The sequence below is a fragment of the Hemicordylus capensis genome, chromosome 2 (assembly GCF_027244095.1).
Source record: "Hemicordylus capensis ecotype Gifberg chromosome 2, rHemCap1.1.pri, whole genome shotgun sequence".
Taxonomy (NCBI): domain Eukaryota; kingdom Metazoa; phylum Chordata; class Lepidosauria; order Squamata; family Cordylidae; genus Hemicordylus; species Hemicordylus capensis.
The window spans coordinates 402,631,650-402,650,571 of NC_069658.1; the positions used below are offsets into that span (position 1 = coordinate 402,631,650).

At 45.9% G+C, this 18,922-nt stretch overlaps 1 protein-coding gene across 4 annotated transcripts in view; it reads left to right on the plus strand.

Annotated features, from left to right (window-relative positions):
• Positions 1–18,922, plus strand: part of RPTOR (regulatory associated protein of MTOR complex 1) — a 510,229-nt gene that overhangs the window by 452,388 nt on the left and 38,919 nt on the right. For all 4 annotated transcript variants that reach the window (XM_053294863.1, XM_053294866.1, XM_053294865.1 and 1 more), the window contains exons 26-28: positions 2,462–2,576; positions 2,942–3,066; positions 5,388–5,492. In XM_053294863.1, coding sequence (XP_053150838.1) covers positions 2,462–2,576; positions 2,942–3,066; positions 5,388–5,492 — 345 coding nt within the window. The remainder of the gene's footprint in view (positions 1–2,461; positions 2,577–2,941; positions 3,067–5,387; positions 5,493–18,922) is intronic.

Below are 18,922 nucleotides of genomic sequence, written 5' to 3' on the forward strand. Positions count from 1 at the left end.
CTTCTAACTGGATTCTGTTCGGGTTGATCGTGGACCAGCCCCCTTTCCTGAAGCAGGTGGTCCAGTTCGTGACAGAACTGCTTGAACTGCCCCGGTTTGTGGTGGACTGGTTCAAGATCGAACCGGTTCGGCACACCTCTAATCAGAACACAAATGTAGTTCTGTCAGCCCAATGAAGGAGTCTTCAGATAGTTCTGAGTCCTTCTTCAGAAGTTCAGTCGCCTTATGTGAGTCTGTCATCCGTACTTCCCTAGGATTCAGGCATATCATCCCAGCCATTAGCCAGCATCTTTTCAGGAACCCTGTTTTGTGGATTAATAATCTGCTTTTTAATCAAAGTCATCAAAGAAGGTCACAACATCAAAAAATATATATAACAATTCCAGTGGTAAAACTTGAACATTTTAAAATCCTTCTGTTACTTTCTCCTTATAATATGGGTACACTCGTGTATTTTATTATGCTACAGGAGTATCCAGCAGCTGTAGTCAAGTCCTGCAGGAGACAGTTGTCCCAGACAAGGGTTAAGGAAAGGGCCACATCAACACGCACAAACATTGTGCTCCAGCTGAGGAAGCCACAGGAGGGCTAAAATGAACATTTGACACCCACGCCGCTCAGAGTCTTAAAAAATAAATAAATCATAGTTGCAGTCTTTCCAATCCATTGTGTGGATTGTGTGTTCCAAAGATGTAAGGGCAGAAGTCAGGTTAAGTTGTTCAGTTACACCCCTAGTCAATCCAGACAAACATAATTACGTTGTTTGATTCCTTTAGTCTTAGCAGGGCTGGGGGAAAATCCAAGGATTGGAAAGATGGTGAGAGATGCAGACATTCAGCAGGTTTCCCCCTGTTTAAATGTGCACGTCCACTCCACAGCCCTGAGCCCAATTCAGCAGCCATGCCAATCAGAGGTGACATGTCTACCAAGCGGCAAAACATCCAGCACAAAATGAATTACTCAAAGGCTTTTAACACATGCTATTGACTGCCTATTTTGGCCTTTCTTCCCTGTCCTGTAAATCTCAGATAGATATTGCAGTTTAGTTACAAGAAAGGGTGTTGCAGGCAGAATGCCAGTATTTCCACCTTGTCCAAAGGGCAGAGTCAGAGTCTGATGTGTGTCAAATGCTGCCAGGGATGTCAGCCTTGCCAAATTGCCTTGTGTTCTGCAAGAGTCTGATGTATCCTCTTAACATTCACAAGGCACCTGAAGGACTCCAGTATCCTTTGGCTTTATGGAGCCCCATAAATGATTGTTTATTCATATCCTGTCATATTTCTGCAGTGCTTTTTATGTGTGGTCTTTTTTATGCGTATGGTTTCCCCCCTCCCCCACTATGCATTGGGCTCACATTTCATCAGCATGTATTTTCTGTTCCCTACAAAAAGCTCATCTTGCTTATTTATAACTATTTATGCATTTACAAGGCAGCAGTCAGGCTGTGGGCTTGATTGTTTAATGACAGAGGACATTTGAATTCCTTGTATCTGCTGAAGTGGACCCTTAATTTTACATAGCTGTGGTTAGAATTGACATCACTACTCCTGTCTGCAGTTGGCTTGGTCAGTGAATAACAGGGAGTGAATTTGTGCTGTTCAACTATGCTGTCATTTTCAGCATGACTCAAGATTGCTCTCTCTGGGAAAGAGAGAATTTGGGGTGTTTTCCCATCTTGAGATGTCAGCTGTGGAAAGATTAGTGTGAAATATTAATCTGCCAGGAGAGATGGTCTGTCTCTCACATACAGTTCAGTCCTTAGGAACCTGGGAGGCTTGAGTCAGCAGAGAGGACAGCCTCAAGGATTTTTTAAAAGGAAATGGTGGGCACATAGCTGCACACCAGAATGATAGTATGGGAAGACTGTCTCTTTGCCTCAGTGTAAAGAGGCAAAGTAAAAAAAATCCTTTAATAGCATTTCCAAGCAGATTTGTCCCTAAGCCCAAGATTCTTCATGGATCCCCACTTCCAGCCTGTTTTGGACCTTTTGACAGCCCGTGAAGTTGACATTTTGCTAATTGGCCAACTTCCATGTCAGCCATGTAGCATGTGGCTTTCCAACTCTGAGAAGTTAAATAAAGTCTCAGATTTCTTGTAAGATGCAGTAGGATGTCTGGAGAGGTATATCACACAATGAAGACCATTTGGCAGTCCTTCCCTGCCTTCAGCCTCACAGAGGAAATAGACATATCATGCTGGGCAGAATCAAGCGCACCAAATCAGCTCTTGCTTGAATGGACACTGGGTGATGTTTCCATTTTCTGTGTCAACTCAGGACAAATTAAGCTAACCTGTTGAGGGAAAGTGGTTTGGGGGGTGGTGGTGGTGGTTTTGGTTTAATGAGGAAATCCACCTTGGGAGTTTGTGTCCTGCCGAAACGTGGCAAGCTATGTCAATTTGATATTTGAATCCTGGATGCTGATATCAATTCTTGCTTTGGCTTTCCCCTCACACTTTCTAGGCATTTCAAGACTTGATGATCAAATCTTTCTGAACAAGAACCCTGGCATGCCCTCAGTGGTAAAGTTTCACCCATTCACCCCATGTATAGCGGTAGCTGACAAAGACAGCGTCTGGTAAGACATGGGGTTGTGAGGGCTTTCCTCATGTTGTGATAATAGCCTGGGTGTATTTGAACTGGTGTCCTGCTCTAGCTGCTAAGGAAAGGTTTTATGAATACAGTTGCCTTATTATGCCCAGGTCTATTCCAGACAGTTATAATAAAGTTTCATCCTAGTTACTCCTTCTACAGAAACTGGAGGTACAAGAATGAGGCACTAATCAAGAGACATTAAATACTCTGAAGGGAAAAATACATTTGGTTTGGATCCAGTGTGTAGAATAACGTTTAGTATCCTGTTCAGTAGAACAGATAACTGTTCAGTGCTTGAACCCAGGTGTCTAATGTGTGTGTGTGATTTTGTCTTCCACCCTTCCCCAGTTTCTGGGATTGGGAAAAAGGAGAAAAACTGGACTATTTTCACAATGGAAATCCACGCTACACCAGAATCACTGCTATGGAATATCTGAATGGGCAAGACTATTCTCTGCTCCTGACTGCTACAGGTAGGCATGGCTCCTTTTTTGAAAAGAAATCAGAAGAGGAAGAAGTGTCTAAGGTGTTAGGTAATACTGTGCTATTAATGGTCTTGGTCATTCCATTTGTTTCCTTTCCTTTAAAAAGAGAGAGAGAGACCCACCAAAGAAGCTTTGTATTTATTTTTCTGACCAAAAGTACACACTTGAGCCCTTTATTATGCATTGTGTCTACTGCACCCTGGCAGCAGAGTTCCCCATAAATCAGTTAACACATTGGAGCATTTCAGGCTCCCATTTGATAATTACCCTGTGAATATCTCACTGTTCTCTACCCCGCCCTCCGTTCTTTCCCAGCAAAAAAACACTTTGGGAATTAGAGGAGATTCCAGCACAAGGGTATCCCTCATCGTCATTCTTTTGATACTGACTGCCAAGAACTACCCCAGCCCACAGCGTTTACCCCTCTGGCTGTCACAACTCTAGACTCCTCCTCTGCTGACTCTGACTGAAGGCTGGAAGCCAACAAGCAGCATTATTGGTTGGAGCATTACAGAGCAAACCATTAAATCATTACATTCAGGAGCAAAATGCTACTGAACAATAGTACTGTATAGTGTATAAGCAAGATTCTCAACTCCCTGTAACAGCAACTGGAATGTGGGGGGTGGGGAGAGGAAGTGAATGAGAGAGCATGCACACATTCAAAGATAGGGCCACCCTGAAAATAAATTGTGTTCAATAAAGTGGGAATTATTATTTTTCAAATAAAGCCATGCATTTAAGGACTCGATGACATTCCTTTGGAAACTATTAAGCACACTCTTAATTGTTTTCCATTACAATTGTGTTCGGTTATTTTAGCTTTGTTCAGGTAGTCACAAGATCTTTATAAGCAACAAAGCATATACAACCCAACCTGAACAATGCTGATATATTTAATGAACAAAAGCCTTGTCCACAGCAAGTACAAAAGAAATTAACTCTGTCCTCATCAGCCATATTTGAATACTGCTGCTTTCATCAGTGGAGCTTCTTGAATGTCCCTGTCTGATTCCAAACAGATAAACTGAAAAATATATTGCTGAAAAAGTGTGCTGTTGCATACTAGAGTGGCAGCATGAAATGCTGTTTACCCCTTTTCTGAAAGCTGCTAACTGGATTTTCATATGTCCTCAACCCTCTTTCAATATGTCAATCAGTCTCCTATTGCTAAAGTGTTTGGCTTAATTAGAAAATGGGGAGATCGGGGCTGTGCTGTCTCTAAAAGCTCCTCCCCGCCCCCCCTGCCGGCACACCAGTTAAATGATTTTTAAACACTGAAAAAGTTCTTGCTGGATGACAAGAGGGGGGAAACACAGTGAAGGGTTGGGGAAATAAATAATGTGCTGCAAACAGGCTGGCCTTAGAGGTGGTCATTCCAGACAGAGATTATGTATAAAAGCCTAGCCTGCTTTAAGGAAAGAACATCCAAAACGTAGAAGACATGGTTCAAGAAAAAGAAGCTGCTGTAGATACGGTGGGGTGGGGTGGGGTTTGCAACCACAATGAACCCTTTTGGTACATGTTTGTCAGCATGAGTGCCCATATCTTAAAAACAAAAAGAGCTTCCAAGATGATACCTGTATGTTTTGCCCCATGGGACAAATCACAACTTCAGTGGGGAAGATTAATCAAGAATATTGTTTGTGGAAATACAGTAGGATTAGAATACACACATCTTAGCAGCACAAGCTTAACTGGATTTGCCCCTACCCACACACCAAAAGCTATTGTTAAACTTTTTAAAAAATCAATGAGACACTATATCACAGTTACCCCACCACTGTTTCTAGTTTGGCCTTCATTGGTGCTCTAATCTAGGTGAGGATCATCTGTGAGTGCTATGCAGGAGGTGAATGATGTGATGAGAAAAAGGGAGCAAGACACCTCCAAAATGTTTGCCTGGTTGCCTGTCAAGAGCAACAAGCATGGAAAGGGAGAAGTATGGTCTGTATTGCCAGAGAAGTTGCTGTCTAAGACTGGGAATGGAAGGCAGCTTGATATTCTACCAACTTTACTTAATCAAGAGATACACCCTCCAAAAACCTTTTCTGTCAAGGAAGAAATCAAGCTTTCTGTAGAACACTGACAACTTCTTCGTAATGCCTGATTCCTACTGGGGAAAACCATGACTTAGTGGAATCAACCTCAAGCTACATGAACTTTACATTAGCACAGAATCAGGAATGACAATGAGTGAATGGCATTTAATTGTGCAACAGTCTCCCAGTTTTCTCTTCTCGCAGCCAACTGCTGCACATCTTAGGACTGGCATGACCTTGTGTTTTCCTTTCTGTCCTTCCTTCAAGATGATGGTGCAATAAGGGTGTGGAAAAACTTTGCTGACCTGGAGAAGAATCCTGAGATGGTAACTGCCTGGCAGGGCTTGTCAGATATGCTGCCAACAACACGTGGTAGGTATGACCAGACACCCCATCCAGATTTGGAGGGGTAAAAATAACTTGCCATGGTTTGGAGTAGCGCTGGCTGACATGGAGTAGACCGCTCTCCTTCTGTCTTCAGCAACATCTTATTAACCATCTTTTGACTTTTATGGAGTGACCTAATGCAAAAGCTATGCTTCACTATGTTTTAAAAGCAAATATATGCAAGCCTAAGCAGAGATGCCAGGTGGGGAGTAGATACAGCAACACTCTTTTTCACAGTAAAGAGATGCAACTTCGTTCCCCATCCTGGCCTGCCTTGGAGTTGCATTACTGGAGTCAGATCTAACTTCTTTGCTTCTAGGTAGAGAACTGTTGTAAAAGACTGAACTGAGCACTGCCCTTCCTTGAACTCATTATCACAGCTGGTTATCTTCACTCACTTCGGGGTATACCCAAGAGTTCACCTGCTGCCTCTATCTTTTTGATTTGCGTGTTTACCCTTGTCCCAGCTTGGCATGCTTCTCCTATGACCTTGCCCATCCTGCCTTGACTTTCGCTCATCCAGCTCTGCTTGTAGTAGTTCCTGCTGTGTTGGGTTTTGGGGGTGGGGGGGGGAGTGGGTCATCAAGAGAGAATGGGAAATGTCACATAGACAGGACAGTAGTGCAAGTAGATGTAAATGGCCCCAAGCCTTTTTTGTATCCCGACAGGGCTTGATGTCAACACAAGACCCATCGCTAAGCACACAAGGCTTAAAGGCTGAGGCAGGGTGAGGTGACCCAAAGCTTCTGTCAGATGCTATAACAGAAGGGTACTTGCTCTGCTTCCAAGACATGGGGAGTCATTAATGCTCTGACAGCTTTCATTTCTGAGCCCATGTATCTCAACAGTGGAGCTTGACAACTGCTTATTTGAAAGCTTCCTCTTGCTAATCCAGTCTTTTGCTAGCCCTTTAGAACATTTGTGATGGTGTAGCCAGTAAGTGGTAGTGGTTTGACTTGTCAAAATAAAAATCTCTACCCTTTGAACATTAAGATTTTTACATTTCAGTAGCACTGCCTACATATTTTTCTTTAATGTCACCATTCTCCCTCACATTGCCCTGCTTTTCCTGTATAATGTGCCTTCTAGCTATAAACTGGAATTCACATGCAATTCCTCACTCAGATCTAAAAATGTTGACAGCCTTTACTCTGTTTCTTTCCCTTAAACACATCTCATGGTGATATTCTTTCTTAGCCTCTTCGGCCTAGCAGCCAGAAAGCGGAGGTCCATATGCTATGAACCCAAATTCTAAAGCACACCATTTACATGGGCATGGAATTGATCATAAAGTGCTGGAATTTAGACATGTACTTTCAACATTGCTGTGTCTGAAATTCTGACACTTACAGGAATGTCATCAATAAAAACAAACAGAAGCCAGTGGAAACATGCTCAGCTTACAGCTTTTTAATTGCCTGTACTGCTTTGGGAGTGGAGCTGAGTACCACATTCCAACCAGAAGTTGATCTCTCCAGGTCTGGTCTTTATTGGCCCTTTACTGTGCTTGAATCTTTCTTTAATGTTACTGTAACACACACCGTGCCTGAGGCATCTGCAAAGTGCCCACCTGAGAATCAGCATAACCACTCAGTTACTGCACAATTCAGTTAATTTTATTAATTGCATTTGCCTTTAACTATAACAATGCCAGATATTGCAAGTACAAATAGAAGAAATGCAGTTATAATAGCAAAATATAAAATGACATATTCAAAACCTTCAGTAATAAAGCCACCAAATCATGAAAACTACATTTTTAATCTAGTATAGTTTGTATGCCTTTTCTTGTCATCACTGCAAGAGGGTATATCCTTAGTGATCTCTGGTAACTTATCACTAGGCAAAAATGTTCACTTAAAAAGAATTACTATAGATGATATAGTATTCTAAATTGGACTTGCCTATTAAAGACTAAATTTGAGATCTAGTCTTTAATAGGCAAAACATCATAGAGCGCAATCAATCCTCTGTTACTGGAATCCTGGAAAAGTATAGAAGCAAAGTTCTTAACAAACACTCTTAGGAGCTACCCAGTTAAACTATGGTTTCATGTTCTGGAAATAAGCAGGCACAAGTCTCAGGCCTCCATACTCCTCCCTTTGCAAATTGTGGCCATACTAGCATGTAACACGGAACTGCGAGTCCAGTGGACCCACTGTTCCACTCCCCACCCCCACTCTCCGGTCTGCCTTTGGATGAAACAGAGAGCAGCCTCTCTGCAGTCAGGGAGGGGGAATTGGCTGTGCGGGCTTCTTTCTTGCATGCATGAAGGACAGCCCACACAGCTGGAGAGAGAGGGAGGACCTTCCTCCCTCAACTCCAGTTGCAGCTAATGCAGCTTCCAGTTCTGCATTTGCTTGCAACGCTCACAAACTCAAACCTCGGGTATAAGCAGCAACACTGACTAGAAGCCTAGGGTTCAGATTGGAGTTTGCCGAGCACAACCTCGGGTCGATTTTCAAACAGGACTGGAGTTGCATGTATTCGGATATACAGGTTTGGCAACCTCTGCCCACTTTAACTCCAGTTTCCCATTACATGTGAATCTGGCCGGAGATTAGAAGCTTCGAGTTGCAGTCGGTGGCAAGTCAGGGTTGCCAGCTGGACCTTCAAACTGCAGGTTGCAGTCCTCTTTTATATAAACTATTATTTGTCTGGTTTGATCAAAACAACTAATTATGGTTTTCCACTAATCACTGTTGGGCACTTTAAATCTCTACATGTGAGGAGAGGAGCGAGGGTCCAAACCCAAGGTTTGTGCTCGCTTGTTCTCATAATACTAAACCCTGCTCTAGTGTTACGTGAAGAGTCTGATCACTTACAAAAGAAAAAGCTTCTTTGAAAAGCCAGTATGTCAAACCAAAAATATATTTTAAGGCAGGGAGAGAACCCTCCATATTACAGACAATTAATGTGTTTGCTGTACGGTAATACTGTAATATCTTCAGTTTTGATCTTAATTTGTGATTTAGCAGTTATTAAGCGCTTTGTTATCAGTTCTGAGAACAACCATTTTTAGAAATTGGCTGAACTCTTTCGGTTTAGCTGCGATCCCTTCGGAAGCATATTTTTATTGTTTTGAGTTACTACACAAAAAATAGTCCTAGACTAAAGGAAAATTACATTGCAACTTGATACAATTTAATAAAATGTGTACAAGCAAATGTTGCTTCAACCCCTGGGCTCCAGCACAGAGGCCAGTGCATACTGGTCAAATCTAATTGTGACCTGTGCCTTCCCTTTATGTGTCTGCTGTTGTCTGCCTCTCAATTAAAAAGATTCCCCATGGATCTTAGGGACTACCCTGTTACTCTAAGATATTCAAGCATCATAACAAGAAAATGTGGATGTGTTTTGAGGGAACTAGCAGTAGAGGATGTTGAACGTTTGAATGCACTGCGAGCAAAGCAGATAAGTACGTTGAAATAAAATATAGTCCACAAATCCTGTTTTGCAGGCATAGCCAAGTCTGAGTAACAGACATGAACTGTTTGCCTCTTGGGAGCAACCAAAGCAACTTGATTTGCAACATGGGAGCAACTTGCTTGCTACCAGAGTAAAGGAACTGATGCCATTAATGTCTGCTTCAAAGCAAGAACATCTTCACTGTTCTTGACCATCTCCTTTTTCAGGCCTCTTTATAGCATCAGCAAAGAGAGGGGATATAGAAACAAGGAGTGGGCATATTCCTCAACAGAGGAATTGCAAAGGTTCCTTTACAATGGTTATGTCTGATTTCCACTCTTGCACCTTGGCCAGGATTTCCACCCAGCAACTTCTTCACCATTCACCCATTAGGGTGAATAAGAGCTTGAGAGGAGGCATATGCATTTCTGATAGAAACATGCAAATGCTTTTTCAGTCCTTGAGATTCCTTTTACCACTGCATTCTACTGTGGAAATGATAGGGTTAGTTAAACACCAAGAGAAATTCACTCACTGCAAAGGCTCAGGGTGAATTAAATGAGTCTTCTACAGAAATGAGATTCTCAGCAGAAGTGCTAGCCTTTGCTGTGGAGACTGCAGGTACAGTTCAGCATAGGGTTATAATATGCCTTGTGTCTCTCTGAGACCATTACGCTCATGGCCTCAATTTTCTGTGTTGTGCTTCTCTTCTTACATGGCCAGAGGAATAATATCTGCATTTCAGCCGCCTCTGCTGTTGATTGTTTTTCCTCCATCTTCCTCCTGCACCTTCTAATCCTCTGTTGGTGATGTAATCATCTTGATGAAAAATGGGTCACTGACCTCACACAGGGATTGAGTGAACAGCAGGAAGAGAAGACACTCTTAAGGAGTGAACTCGGCCGCTTTGTGTAAGATTTGTGAAGGCTGGACTAGATTAAGAGGGCACGAAGGAAAGACATCTTATAATAGAGTGTCTAGTTCTCTTACTCTAGCAAAACATTCATGGTGCCTGTAGAAATGGATCCTAAAGGAATACCCTCTGTACTGACCACGTATCACAATAACAATCAGATTTCCCCCCCAGCGTTGATTGTGCCCTTGCCTGGCTTATATTTTCTACCAGCCAGAATTGTTGTCCAGCTGCAGAGTGAAGTTGAAGAAAGACAGGTGCACATTTCATGTTGCTAATTGTCTCAACATTTTGGATTGTGTGAAAATTGGAACCGTCGTGTTGCCATGCAGGAAAGGGCCTCTGTGAGATTCGGGGAACCAGGAGTCTCATATACTTTATCTCCTGGCCAGTGCTGAGTGGGTGTGGACTTAGCTACCATCTAACCTGCTTTGACTGTAATGAAAACATCCAAAATCAATATAGGCATCAGCAAGATTGTGTATTCATTGTAGAGTTACTATTTTGTACCATGTGAAGGGGTGGGGGGGCGGGAATTGCCAATATAGACACCAGAATAAGCCCAATACTTGGCCATTGCGGTACTGCATGTTGTCTGAGCTGTCCTAACTATGTGCCTTTCCTTGCTTTCCCCCTACTGTTTTGGTCTATTCGATAAGGTAGCAAGGTTGCAGTGAGCCCTGGAACAAAAAGGGAAGATGGGCCCCTGCAGGCCCCTCTGCCTTCTTCTCCTCCCCACTCTCCCTGTGTCTTTTCCACAGAAGAACTGTAAGGACATAGTGAAAAACAAAACAACATACACTTTCTCTTGCTCCCGTGCAAATAATATCTCATATTCCCCATGTACACAGACACTTTTACTCACATGCGCACACTTGTGCTCACACATTCCCCTGGCTCAACTTTTTTTTAGCAAACATTCCTACTGCAATCACCTCATATATTCATACAACATTACTAACACTTCTATCTCTTTTATTTGCCTGTTTATGCTGTCTGTCTGTTTCTCACACACACAGACTAAACAAGCCTGTAATTTGCCTGTTTTTGTGGGGGTGGGGTGGTGGAATTCTTTTACATTGTGTTGCAGTGCACAGTTGTTCATTTCTCCATACGTTTTTGTTTAGCTGAGCAAATTAGACTAGTGACATTTGAAAAGCATAAAAATTATCATCTTATATGAGTAATAGACAAATAAAACCCTGTTGTGTATTTGTTTGTTTTATCCATTTTATCCTCACAACAACCCTGTGAGGTAAGCTAAACTGAGAAATTGTGATTGGTCTAAGGTTTTCAGTACATTTTGTGACTGAGTCGGAATTTGAACATAGGATCTGGTACGGGATCCGTTGACTCCATTAGAATGGGTTCTGTGCCTGCGCGGAAGCCTCTCGGTGTCGAGTATTCACAGCTCCTTTTCGACGCCTGCGCCCCACCCCACGTGGCTATTTAAGGCAGGAGGAAGCACAGGCAGCTCAGTTCCTTTGCGACCGCTGTAGGGATCACTCTGTTTCTGCGGCTCCTTCGTATTTTTCCTTGGCAATTTCTACTATACTTCTACTGGTTTTTGACTATGGACTGAACTTTGGACTATTCTTTGCCTATTGATTCTGACTTATTATTCTCCTGTTGACCCGGACTGTGACTGTCTCTGTTTTCTCTAACCCTTCCAACACGATGAAAGATCAGATTGATTTATCAGCAATGGACCTTGGATCGTGAGTAAAATGGATGCCCCGAATGGAAAGAAAAACTTTAAGCGCTGCACTAAATGCAACGCTAAATTGCCCTCTCAAGACTGCCCCAGCTTGTGTTTGCTGTGCCTGGGTGAGGCCCACATAACTTCAGCCTGTACGATTTGCAAGTCTTTTTCGAAGCAAACGAGGAGAAATAGAGAGCTCCATCTACGCTCTTCTCTTTACGATGATGTGTTAGCTGCGCCCTCCTCTGTAGCGAAATCACCTCAGCCGCATGGCTCGAAGGACCTGGGTTTGGCCCAGTCTAAAACTTTGATGCCCCACGCTAAAGCCCCTAAGTCCTCGAAAAGTCCGGGCGTCAAAATGGCGTCTCCGACTGACCCCGCCAAAAAGAAAAAGAAGAAAACCCTATCGGAATCGACTCCTTAGCCGGAATCGGCCCAGGATGTCGAGATTCTCTCGACATCGAAAGTGCGCTCATCCGGAACGCAGTCAGGATCTCCAATGCCAGAGCCAGCACTTCACTCGATATCGACATGTCCAACCACTTCAACATCAAACAAGCCGATACCAACCACTACAGTGCCGAGACCCAAACTTTCTCGATACTGACAACGTCGATATCGACGGTTTCATTGCACTCAACATCGAAAGATTTGGAGACTTCGACATCGATGTTGGCATCGAAGGAGACAATAGGGGTTACTTCGACAGACCCACCGATGGCATCCACGTCGACGCTGATAACGTTAACATTCTCGATACCAAAGACTAAGGTCTTAGTGCCTGCAGTGACCGCTATTCGTTCGCCATCAACATCGAAGGAAGATGCCCAGTTGTCTGCTCTTAACACACTGACAAACATCACCACGGTAACCCCTAGGTTCCATGCACCTATGACCTTTACATCAGAGGGTGCTGATGTAGAGGATGTTGAGGCCCCGCCTCTAGATCCCCTCCTGAAGATGTTGGAGAAGATGCTGCTGAGGCTGCTCCACAGATGCTCACGGTCGCACAGCTCACTGTGTCAACTCATTGGCACACATGCGGCTCCAGTCACCATGTGTCCCCGTCACGGAAAATGGCGTTACTAGGTACAGTTTCGCCTGGTGCTACATATGACTTTCAAGAGGACCGAGCATGGCGGAGAAGACTGCCATCAACACCAGAACCGTCTGCTCCTCCGCCTCCTCCTAAAAAGTTCTTTCCCATTATGGGCACTCAAACAAGAACCCATACAGCTACTCAGACTTCTTTGAAAATTTCCATGTCGGCAGGGTCAAAAACAGATGTTCTGCCTGCTCCTTCGCCCCACGAGTGGAATCTCCAAAGCTACCAACGCACCGTGCACTTTCCGATCCTCCGAGCCACCATGGTTCATCGAATTTTGAGTCTGACACTGAGATGGTGGAATTGGATCCATCGCCAGATGTGGTTACACCTTCTCATGTTTCATCAACGGAAGAATTGAAAGCTTACCATTCCCACGTAAGATGAATGGCTAATGCACTGGGCCTGGATCTCACCTCACAACTTTATAGACGACCCAGTATACAATTTTATGCAACGGTCTCAATCAGCACAACCGATTGCACTTCCTTTATTGCCCATCATTTCCAGTGCAGCACAATGCTCATGGCAGGTACCTCATACATCTACACCTATGTCAAAAAGGCCTGAGGGGCTGTATCGAGTACAAGAGCAGGATAATACTTACCTGTTTATGCACCCGGTCCCAAACTCCTTAGTTATCGACTGTGCTACTTCTTCCAAATCTGGATGGCGGCATACCACCCCTGCAGACAAAGAGGGCAGGAAACTTAATGTGATGGGCAGGAAATTATATTCTACGTCTTGTCTATCGGTTAAGGTGGCCAACTATTCCGCTTGCATGGCCAAGTATAGCTATTGTATCTGGGAAGCTTTAGAGAAGGACTTGGAGACACTGTCTGCGGAGGAACTGAAACATCGCTTCCATAAAATGTTGCAGCAAGCTGGTGACCTTACCTGTCAGCAGTTAAGTACGGCAAAGCACTTGGCAGAATTAGAATCACGATCCATTACAACAACTATCACTCTTCGTCGTCATGCCTGGTTATGGTCTGCTGCCCTGCAACAAGATATGAAAGATAAAATAGAAGGACTCCCCTTTGATGGTAAGGGACTCTCTTCAGAGGAGACTGATGCCACCATGGAAAAAATGAAGTCTAAATTTACTGCTAAAACCTTTATGTCTGCTACCTCACCGTCAACCTCCTATGGGAATAAACAGCGGTCCTATTACTGCCCCCGGTCATCATTCAAGCAACAGGACTGGAGAGACTTCCGTAAGTCTTTCCAATCCTTCAATAAACGAGCAACGTATCAGAAGGGCCGATTTCCCTCTGGTCAACTCAGTAAACAGGCGGATGGAAACAAACAGAGCCTTTGAAGCGCAGAACAGCCCATTGCAACTTCCTGGGACTTCCCCTTACATTCCCTCCCAGAACACCAGGGAGGACTTAGTTCCGGCCTACAACATCTCACAGCCGGCCCTACTAGCCACCAACTCCATCAGATTGGCAGGTCATGCGAAAGCATGGCGCAGCATAACATCAGATCGGTGGGTCTTGAAGATTGTGACTTCCGGTTACGTGATAGAATTCAAGACCCGGCTGTCTTTCAGGGGCATACGCTTCACAACAGCAACACCGGCCCTACTTCAGGAAATTCAGGAACTCCTTCAAAAAAAGGCTGTAGTACCAGTGCTATGGGCGAGTTGGCAGCAGGGATTCTACTCTCGTTACTTCCAGATACCAAAGAAGGATGGCGGGATTTGACCAATTATGGACTTACGACATCTAAACAAGTTCATCCATGTGAAAAAGTATCGAATGATGACATTACAGAACATCCTACCTCTTCTCCATCACGAGAGGTGGCTTGTGACATTAGACTTAAAGGATGCCTACTTTCACGTAGGAATCCGTCCCTCCTTTCAGAAGTATCTGCATTTCACCTTGGGGACCTCACTTTACCAGTACCAAGTTCTGCCATTTGGACTGTACACGGCCCCCTGTGTGTTTACCAAATGCATGGCGGTGGTGGTCGCCCATTTGAGAACAAAGGGTCTGAAACTGTACCTGTACCTAGACGACTGGCTGCTGTCCTCAACAAACAAAGAAGAGTTACTTTCTCAGATAAAGTACATGTTACACCTCTTCCAGGACCTGGGAATACAGGTCAATTTGAAGAAGTCCAACCTGACGCCGGTACCGACCATATCGTTCATGGGAGCTGTGCTCAACGCCACAGTGGGCAGGGTGTTTCTCCCAGAGGACCGTTTTCAGACCATTGCATCGCTGGTTCAGGAGTTTCAGGCTGCGCCGTCTCAAACAGCATGGCACATACCACGGCTATTAGGTCTGATGGCTTCCTGCAGGTCAACTGTGCGGTACACACACTTGAAAATGAGGAAACTGCAGCTGTGGTTCCTGTCCTTCAATCTGCTCCAGGACAGCTCCACAAAGCTTCTACTGTTGCCAGCACTGATCCTTCAATCACTGTCCTGGTGGACAGGGCCCTCCAACCTACTCAGAGGAGTGCCTTTTCAACCACAACCCCCATCAATTTGGGTCACGATGGATGCCTCTCTACAAGGTTGGGGCAGTCATTGCAATACTGCCACAACTCAGGGACTTTGGACACGCAGTCAATGCCAACTGCACATAAACTTTCTAGAGCTCTTAGCAGTTTTTCAAGCCATGAAGGCCTTCCTTCCTATGTTACGAGGCCGAGTAGTTCAGTTGCAATTGGACAACACCACCGCTATCGCCTACCTGAACAGGCGGGGGCACTGTCTCCAGATCGCTCTGTGCACTGAGCATTTAGATCTGGCATTGGTGCATCAAGCACAGTATAACACCGGTAGCAATGCACATCAAAGGATCAGACAATGTCCTAGTGGACGGTCTCAGCCGCTTGTTCTCAACGGACCGACGCGAGTGGGAACTGAATGACCATTAGCTCCAGAGAATCTTTGACCTCTGGGGTCATCCTCAGATAGACTTGTTCGCTACGACACAGAATACAAAGTGTGGACTTTTCTGCTCCAGAGCGGGACACGATCCTTGTTCGCTGAGGGATACATTCCAACTGGACTGGTCACTCCATCATACGTACATTGCCCCCCCCCCACTTGCCACTTGTGAGCAGAGTAATAGCTCATCTTTTGCATGCTCTTGCACAGTGCATCTTGATCACACCATGGTGGCCGCGCCAAGCATGGTTTCTGCATTTACTCAAACTGACTTCCCACATTTATCAGAGACTTCCGAACTGCCCACACCTCAGTGGCGTATCGGGGGGAAATGGCGCCCAGAGCTGGCCGGCCCTGAAATGGTGCCCCCCCGGCGCCCCCTCGGCCCCCACATACCTGGCGGCGGCGCGGCACCCCCCAGGCAGCATATCGCCGGCGCTGGCGGCGATTCGGCGGCGGGTGTGCGTTGGCGTTGGCGATGGCCTGTAGCGGGCCGAGCGGCGGCGCGGCAGGTGTGCGTTGGCATTGCCGATGGCCTGTAGCGGGCCGAGCGGCAGCGCGGCAGGTGTGCATTGGCGTTGGCGATGGCCTGTAGCGGGCCGAGCGGCAGCGCGGCGGGTCGCCCACGGCATTGGCATGGCCTGTAGCGGGCCGAGCAGCGGCGCGGCAGATCGCCCGCCGAGGACTACTGCAGAGCGGCGCCGAGCCTGCCTGCTGGCCCGGCGCCGCTTCCCAACTGCGCAGGGGCGCCAGGCCATCGCCAACGCTGCCACACGCACACCGCCACACTCGGCGGGCGATCCAGGGGGGTGCGGAGGGAGCCACTTTTTGGCACCCCCCCATGTGGCCCGCCGGGGTGGCGCCCAGGGCATGTGCCCCCCCTGCCCCCCCTGTAGTTACGCCCCTGCCACACCTACTGATTCAAGAGGGCGGCAGAGTATTACATCCCGAAGTTCTCACACCACAACTGACAGCGTGGCGGATCGCCTGCTAAAAAAGATCCTGCTGAATGAACGTAAACTATCTACGAGGTGAAACTACGCCAGCAAGTGGAAGCGGTTTGCGGTTTACACAAAGACTGACGGATTCCGTCCCAAGAAGGCCACCGTTCGGGAGGTCTTGCTTTACATGACAAGCCTGAAGACATCACAGTTGTCTAACGTATCCATACGGGTGCACCTAGCGGCTCTCTCTTCTCGACATCCTGGCTGGGATGGTAGGACGCTATTCTCCCATTTCTCCTGTAAAAGTTTCTTGAAGGGACTTACAAATCTCTATCCTCCTGTACTCAAACCTGTGGAACCTTGGAGCATCTCTCTAGTCCTCTCTGCTCTAACAGAACCATCGTTCGAGCCAATGAGTTCGGCTTCATTTAGACATGTGTCCTTAAAATCTGCCTTTTTAGTGGCTATCACCACTGCTTGCAGAGTGAGTGAACTTACTGCCCTCCATATGGACGTGCCATATGCTTGGTTCTACCCGGACAAGGTCCTCCTACATCCAGACATCACCTTTGTGCCTAAGATAGTTTCAGATTCCCATGTCAACCAGGACATAGTTCTGCCCACTTTCTTCAGATCTCCCTCCACGCCTTTGGAGAAAGCTCTCCATTCCCTGGATGTCCGAAGGGCTCTACTATATTATCTTTCCAGGACTAAAGCATTCCAAAAGACAAAAAAGCTCCTGGTGTCATATAAGGGCTCTGCTATGGGACAGGCGCTATCCAGACAACGTCTATCTCATTGGCTGGTGGAGACTATTCACCTAGCCTATGCAATACAGAAAGTACCGGCCCCAAAATCCATCAAGGCGCATTCCACAAGGGCATTTGACGCTTCCGCAGCTTTCCTGTCGGGGGTTTCCTTCCCTGATATTTTTAAGGCTGCTACCTGGTCTTCAGAAGAACCATTAGTGAAGCACTACGCTATTGACCTGCAGCAGAGGTGAACTTTGGGAGAGGTCTCCTCAAAAGGGTGTTACAATAATCCACTGCTCCATCCTCCTTTTGGAGCTAACTAAACACCCATTCTAACGGATTCAACGGATCCCGTACCAGATAAACAGGTTGCTCACCTGTAACTGATGATCTGGTAGAGATCCGTTGATATCCATTAGACCCTCCCGAACCGAACCTCTGCAGTGGACCGTGGGTCTCTCCAGTAGAACTCACCATCTATTAGACTGCTTCGGCGGTCTCCAAGGAACTGAGCTGCCTGCGCTTCCTCCCACCTTAAATAGCCAAGTGGGGCGGGGCGCAGGCACCAAAAAGGAGCTGTGAAAACCTGACACCAAGAGGCTTCCACGCAGGCGCAGAACCCATTCTAATGGATATCAACGGATCTCTACCAGATCATCAGTTACAGGTGAACAACCTGTTTTTTCCAACATCTGACTGGCCTGGAGTAGGGATGTGCAAAAAATTTCGGGCACAGAACGATCTGTGCCCGAAACGAGCAACTTCGGGTGATTTGGGGCCGAACTGAATCACCCCCGATGTCCCCCGATATTTTTCGGGCCCGAGCCGAATCACCCGAATTTCGGGCCTGAAAAATTCGGGTGATTCGGTTCATGATTTGGGGGGATTTTTTGAAGTTTTAGTGACTTTGGGGCAGTTCGGGGGCATAGCATGGGATCTGGGCAAAAAGAGTGGGGTGGGGTGGTAGTGCTTAATGGGTGCAGGCTACCACCCCAATTTCAGGGGGATCGGGCAAAGGGCTGATTTTTGGGAAATTTCTGAAGTTTTCATGTCTTTGGGGCAGATTGGGGCAGAAAGTGGGGACTGGGGCAGAATAGTGGGGTGGGGTGGTAGTGCCTAATGGATGGAGGCTACCACCCCAATTTCAGGGGGATTGGACAAAGGGCTGATTTTTTGAGAATTTTTGACGTTTTAGTGACTTTGGGGCCGTTTGGGGGCAGAAAGTGGATCTGCCCCAAAAGAGTGGGGTGGGGTGGTAGTGCCTAATGGGTGGAGGCTACCACCCCAATTTCAGGGGGATTCGGCAGAGGGCTGATTTTTGGGGAATATTTGAAGTTTTGGTGTCTTGGGGCAGATTGGGGGCAGAAAGTGGATCTGCCCCAAAGGAGTGGGGTGGGCTGGTAGATAGTGCCTAATGGGTGGAGGCTACCACCCGTCCCCAATTTCAGAGTGATTGGGCAGAGGGGTGAATTTTGGTGAATTTCTGAGGTTTGTCTTCATAAGGTGAAGTGTGTTAAATTGATTACTTCCTCATATTCATAGTAATTGAGAGTGTGAAAAAGTGAAAGTGGGGTCATGAGAGTTGTTTAATTGAAAAAAATCTCATTTGCTATGATAGAATGAGAATTCACAATGGAAGAGTGAGCTGCTGAACTTGGAAGGAAGCACACACATCTTGGATGA